Source organism: Frankliniella occidentalis, unplaced genomic scaffold (assembly GCF_000697945.3).
Source record: "Frankliniella occidentalis isolate FOCC.00 unplaced genomic scaffold, Focc_3.1 Scaffold64, whole genome shotgun sequence".
Lineage (NCBI taxonomy): Eukaryota > Metazoa > Arthropoda > Insecta > Thysanoptera > Thripidae > Frankliniella > Frankliniella occidentalis.
This window is the reverse complement of record NW_026267194.1, coordinates 1,280,617-1,286,572: the sequence shown is the minus strand read 5'-3', so window position 1 is coordinate 1,286,572 and position 5,956 is coordinate 1,280,617. Positions and strand designations below refer to the sequence as shown.

General features: G+C 46.8%; 1 protein-coding gene and 1 long non-coding RNA gene across 2 annotated transcripts in view; both read left to right on the top strand.

Moving 5' to 3' along the window:
* Positions 1-731: 731 nt before the first annotated feature.
* LOC113210361 (uncharacterized) lies at positions 732-2,357 on the top strand. The gene is made up of 4 exons (XM_026428330.2): positions 732-1,293; positions 1,547-1,641; positions 1,750-1,985; positions 2,061-2,357. The coding sequence occupies exons 1-4, from the start codon at positions 936-938 to the stop codon at positions 2,260-2,262; spliced, it is 891 nt and encodes a 296-aa protein (XP_026284115.1). The 5' UTR covers positions 732-935; the 3' UTR covers positions 2,263-2,357.
* Positions 2,358-3,183: 826 nt separating this feature from the next.
* Positions 3,184-5,956, top strand: part of LOC127749549 (uncharacterized) — a 4,700-nt gene continuing 1,927 nt past the window's right edge. The window contains exons 1-5 of the long non-coding RNA XR_008011220.1: positions 3,184-3,547; positions 3,830-4,011; positions 4,107-4,251; positions 4,358-4,540; positions 4,620-4,773. This is a non-coding gene — a long non-coding RNA (uncharacterized LOC127749549). The remainder of the gene's footprint in view (positions 3,548-3,829; positions 4,012-4,106; positions 4,252-4,357; positions 4,541-4,619; positions 4,774-5,956) is intronic.

Sequence of the window (5,956 nt, the reverse complement as noted above, 5' to 3'; positions counted from 1 at the left end):
GGGGGGGGCTGCAGGTCACCGTTGATCCTAGGCAGCAGGCGGTGTTACCACTCCCCACGGCGCGTGAGCATGCTCTCTCCGCTCCAGCTTTCCCGCCTACCCAAGAACTACCCCCTTCCGGGTGCACCCGAAGAGCGGCCACCGAATCCAAGACACCCGCACCTCAAAGCTCCGCACCTCTACACCGGCGCGCGTCCACCATAACCCAAGTGTACCCTGTGGCCAAGGCCGAAGACCCGGAGGGGTAGTCGCTCGGCGGGGCTTACGAAGAGAAGAGCCGCTACCCAAAGAAGACTCCGGGCCTACGAAGCTTCAGCACGCGCCGCGGCTGCGCCGCGTCGCCTCGAAGAAGCCGGACAGTGGACGCTGGTCGCAGTTCAGCCGCGGTCTCACCTAGGGCCCCCGCACCCTGACGGGTCTCGGACGAGTAACGGTAGGATCTACAACGCTGCATGCCGCCTCATCAAGGGCCCCCGCACCCTGGCGGCGCTCGGAAGCTAACCGCGGGGTCCACGGCCCCCGTGCTTAGCGCGAGCGCCTCAAGGTTCGGGAACCCACTTAGCTGCCAACTTGCGAGGATGTCGGGCGTTACCGGAAACCGGGATCAGCATACTTGCTCTGCAATGTGCCCCGGTGGAAGGGCCTCACAATTAGGACGGCTACTGGTCGGACCGAAAACCTTGGGCCACGGGTGGCCTCACGGTTAGTCAAGTCAAGTCAAGACAGGCACGTTTACGAGCCAGCACAACGCGCGCAAAGTGTCGAAGCTGACCGGCGCGCGCAAGCGCCGCGCCCTGTTCAAGGAGTCTGGGCAGCCGCCAAAGAGACGCCGCACCGCGGCGGGGCCGGACGACCACTATGGCCGCGACGCCCAGGGCCCTCAGGGCGAGAGCGAGGGCGAGGACGAGCCGCAGCCACTCCCAGAGGTTGAGGACATGGCCGTGTTGGAGGCGAAGATCCGCGCCCACCTGGATGCCATTGAAAAGAGTAGAGAGAGGATCGAAGAGATCATGAAGATCGCCCAAAACTCTTGGGAGTGGCTCACCGAGCGCCGCTTGCGCCTCACCGCGTCGAACTTCGGCCCGGTCTGTCGTCGGTCTAAGCTCTTGTCGGTGAAGATACTGGTACACCACCTCCTGTACACCGACCCGACCAACAAGACCAAGGCCATGGAGCACGGGTCGGCGACAGAGCGGACCGCGAGGGAGCACTACGAGGCCAAGCACGGAGTGACGGTGCGAACTTGTGGCCTTGTGCTAGACCAGGAGTATCCGTTTTTGGCAGCAAGTCCAGGTAAGATTCCGAATTTATATACCCTTTCTCTGGGGAATGTCCACATACTGGAAGAGCGCAATTCGTACCGGGTGTTTCATAAAAACTCAGGTGCGCGCGGGTTTGCCTATCCAAGGGGCTATGGCGCCTTACGGGCATATCGAATAGGCAAACCCGCCCGCACCTGTGTCATTTATCAAACACCCGGTATAAGTATTTCTTTTACGACATATTTCCGAGAAGTTGCAAGTTTTTTTTTTATTATTATTTTCAGACGGATTTTTAGATGATGACACGCTTCTTGAGATAAAATGCCCCACAAGCGGCGTCCACTTTGACTCCGCAGAGGAAGCGGTCAGATGTAAAAAGGTAACTTTCCCTTGATGTCTGCTGCAAAGGGTGCGGAGGACAAGGCCTCGCTTGCACCCGTTGAAATTTCTAAATATTATGTAATTACTGTTTGTTTCTGATTTACAGCTGGATTATCTCAAGTTGGATGGCAATGGTGCCCTCTACCCGTACGAGCGGTCTGACTACAACTTCCAGATCCAGGGACAGCTCCACATTACAGGACGCAGCAAGTGTGTCCTGTATATCTATCAGGAACATGTAGATGAGGCCACAGGCGTTGCGTCCAAGAAGTGGGACAAAGAGATCTTAATTACGCGTAATGACAAGTTTTGGGCAGAGGATATGGAGCCTCACCTAGTGCAGTGAGTATTCGCTCGGTGTTCTCTCTTATAAGCGGCTATGTCCGATCGCATAATATCTTTGAAATTTCAATGCAGGTTTTACAAGCAGGCACTAGTCCCCGAACTAGTATGCCCTCGGGCAAACTCCAGCAAGGCCTCTAGGGACAAAATTCGGGAGGCGCCGTATGTCCTAGAGGCCATTGCCGCAAGAAAAGCCCTGTTAGAGGAGCAGGCGCTCGCCAGGCAAAACAAAGAAGGAAAGTCATCACAAACCAAAGCAACGGCGAGGAAAAAATAAACAACAAATGTGCCAATTTTTTGTTGTAGGTTTTCGTGCTTTTGTAAATGTTTACTAGTCACACAGCCATTATTATATATCCATTCTCAACAATGTCCAACGAGTATTTTTTTTTTTGCCAATTTTCGTCAATTGCAATCACAGATTTCGAATATGGGGGGCCCGAGCGGCAGACACGACCGGGGCCCGGGCCGGGCCGTCAGCGCCGCAACGCGGCCCGCTCCACCGCGCCTCGCCCAGCGTACGCACGGCACGGGCGTGGGGCTCGGTTACGCACGGCACGGCTCTGCGTGTCACAGGGGCCCCGGCGCTCTGATGCTGCCTCAGCTTTACGAGGGGCAGTGGGAGGGGGCAAAGATAAGGGCCGGTCCCTCATTCTTCTAACTCTTACCGCCTGACCGAAGGAAACAACCGTGACGACTCGTGCAGAGGTCCGGCGTATGCAGGAATTCAGCCAAACCGTTGGAGATATCGATCTCAGATTTTGATACAATGTAGATAAAGGATGTGGCTACAGCGTACCAGAGCGATATTCTGCAAAAAGTGCCCACGAAAAAAACTGTTGTGGCCGAGTCAAAGGGTTCATTGTAGGCAATACAGGCAATGTCGGAGGCAAATGAATGCGTTCGACATCGAGATTAGTCCTTCAAGGACCCACCTGCCGAATTTGGATTTTTTCGGTACACGGGTTTTTGAGAAACAACGTGAGAAGTCTTCCCGTGCAAGGCCTTGCGCGCGCCGCGCGGAGCCCGCCAGCGCGCTGGACGGCCGGGACTTTAGCCTCCTCTTAAGCTCAGCCTTAAGTCTTTGACTTCAACTAGTATAGTGATATTTGCATTCTGTTGGCAATAGCTTGCAGCAGTGGAATCGCATGGAATGACCACGTTAGGTTGGTACGAACATACACGCATACACACACTCACACAGTCTTCTCTAGTGTTTGTTGTGGTGCAACTCCAGGCAAAAACATTTCCGATTCGTTCGAACTTCGAACTGAAGTTCATGTGATAATCAGTGCATATTGTGCTGTGACCGTCCTGCTTTGGCGAAATTTCGAAGATTCATGAAAGGGAGAATCAAACTCATTTGTGAATACGTGATGAAGTGAGTTGGTGGGCCGGCGCATCAATCAAACCGCCGCTGGAAAGTCTGAAGAAAATACAAGTTTTACCAAATGCCAGGCTTCTGTATTAATGGAGAATCAGTGTACGGGACAAATGGATCCAAAAATGTGGAAGAAATCACTTGATGTGCGTGTACTTCAACATGCGAAGAAGATAATCAGGTAAGTTTTGAGGTTAGTCGTCCCTTAGACCACCTCAAATCTTCACAAAGTTTTTAGACAAAGTTCTCAGACAAAGTTCTACTCATTCAAAATGACTGTTGTCTTGTGTCACCCTGAAAATTTGGTTTTCAATGCTGTTATCTGGCCCATGACTAGCTATTGTTCATTTAATTCTTTATTGTTTTGTAGCATCCGAATAAAGAAGGAAAGCAGAGACAGTTTTATCTTTCTCACATTAAAAACAAGTGGCTCTCTATTAAATTTTTTATTTTTCTCTTGCAGAAAATTGGCATTTCATTCAAAACACATTGAGCGCAAACATATATAAATACAGTGCTCGCCTCCACCCCTCGACCCTGGAGACAGGTTTTTAAAGTTTGTAATCCTTTAGCATACTTGATGACTTTGTTCAATCGAATTCTGGAATATGTATGTCTTATGGATTTCATTTTAAAACAGGAATGGTAAGTTTAAGTAATTAAGTAATTCTAAAAATCTTATTGTTGTTAAGTTCAGTATTTGCTAACATAAGATTTTATAATTTTGTTTTCTGTTGTAGTTTACTTGTGCAGGCGCACTGCCTGTCCAACTGAAGATCTTTTACCGTTCATATCTGCCTCAAGTATCGCTATGGTTCCATTTCGATTCCAAAGCATTTGATTCGAAAACAAGACGGATCAAATTAATTCTACTAAATGCTTACAGTGAGTATTGTTTTAGTGCTTCTTCAATGTGGAATGTTTTTGTGTTGAGAATCTGTTGTATTAGTCTACATTGATAGCATTTCTGTATTGTCATTTTCTGTTGCAGGGATTACATGATATTGAGCCATAAACTTTCATTGGAGGATTAAAGTTCCTTTCGGGGTATTCCATATTACCACTATGCATCATTTTAGTCACTTTTCTTTGCTGTTCCAACTTTCCACATACACTGACAAGTTACCAAACAACATTGTCTTAATTTGGTTGTTTGTTCTGAATCGGAACCAAGGTATTTTTTTTATTTTGTTTCTATTGTGTCAGTTTTGTAAAGAATTACCAGCACTAATATATTTCCGTTTATTTTTTAGGTCCTTCCACAACTTTTTCCTTCAACATCGATTCAAATGAGGAAGAATTATCTATCTGATAAAGTTGCTGTACTTGAATGAAACTACAACTTGAATCTAATGGCTCTGCATTAGCAGCAAATGGCAATAATTCCAGATTCAAGAAACAATCCAGGTGAACTTGCTTGATTCTTTTTTTCTTTAACTAAGTCTTTTTTCTTGGAAGTAGGGGTCTCGCTTGAAAAGATAAGAGTAGTCTACATGCACATTTAGGATGTGTGTCTAGGACCTAAAGTTTTTAAAGCTGTTGTAAAGTGAAATGGCAATCTTTTAAACCAAACCTCAAAATTAAAAATTGATTTTTGGGATTGAATGGTATTGACATAACTTAGTTTTTAGCACAGAAATGTGTAAGAATTGTGAAGGGGATACTGGGATACCAAGCAATACCCAAAATTGTGTATTTTTTTATAAAACTGTCAAAAACTTCACAAATGAACTTTTAGTTTTCAAATAGCCAACTTAGGCTTAAAATGAGCCTGAGTTTACTAGGCACAAACGTGTGTTGCCAAATTTAAAGTTTTGTTCATACTTACACATGAATAATCTAGGTGAAAATGACATTAAAATCATTTTCAATGAAATTTCCCAAAATTTGCATTTTTTTTGCACTTTTTTTGTATCAGTCTGAACAGAATTAAACTTTTGGCAGCATTCAGTTGAATCTATTCACCTCAGAGTCGTTTTAACCCCAGGTTGGCTATTATAAAACTGAAAGCTCATTGTATGGGGTTTCCGGCAAATTTTGATAAGAAATTAACACAATTATGTTATGCTCAGGAACCACTTCACATATCTCAAATGTTCCTATGCTGGAGAGAGAGTCATGTCTGTACAATTGAATTCCTGAAATGCACATGTACTTTTGTCCCTTTAAAAGATAGCAGTTTGCTGGAAAAGGTGAAATTTTCTCTTTACATTAGCCCTAACCTTGCATTAGAGAGGGTGTCCTGCCCAGACCTAGACCTGGTTCCCACGTTAGGTTAGGGGTCTCCTCGAAGTACAAATAACTTGTCGGCGCTGAGTTCAAATCTAGTATCCAATGTTTGGGCCGTCTTGATCCACTCGGTATTCATCATCAGAACCTTTCAAGGACGACACCGTCGGTCATGGGATATTTGGCGCCCACACTCTACACAGGCCGTGTTCCTGATGAACTCATTGGGGTGAACGTTTGCTTCTTTCCTCCTTTCTGGCCACGGATAGGCCTGTACCGATACCTTCGAAACTCGGGGGTAGATTGCACCAGTATTGGGCTCTTTCGTCTCGCTTGTTAACCAGAGCACTTTCATGAGGTG

Excerpts from the sequence above, each read along its gene's own strand:
- LOC113210361 (XM_026428330.2), top strand. The coding sequence starts at position 936 with ATGGCCGTGTTGGAGGCGAAGATCCGCGCCCACCTGGATGCCATTGAA. Across the intron at positions 1,294-1,546 it reads GTTTTTGGCAGCAAGTCCAG|ACGGATTTTTAGATGATGAC; the intron begins GTAAGATTCCGA and ends TATTATTTTCAG. Across the intron at positions 1,986-2,060 it reads ATGGAGCCTCACCTAGTGCA|GTTTTACAAGCAGGCACTAG; the intron begins GTGAGTATTCGC and ends ATTTCAATGCAG.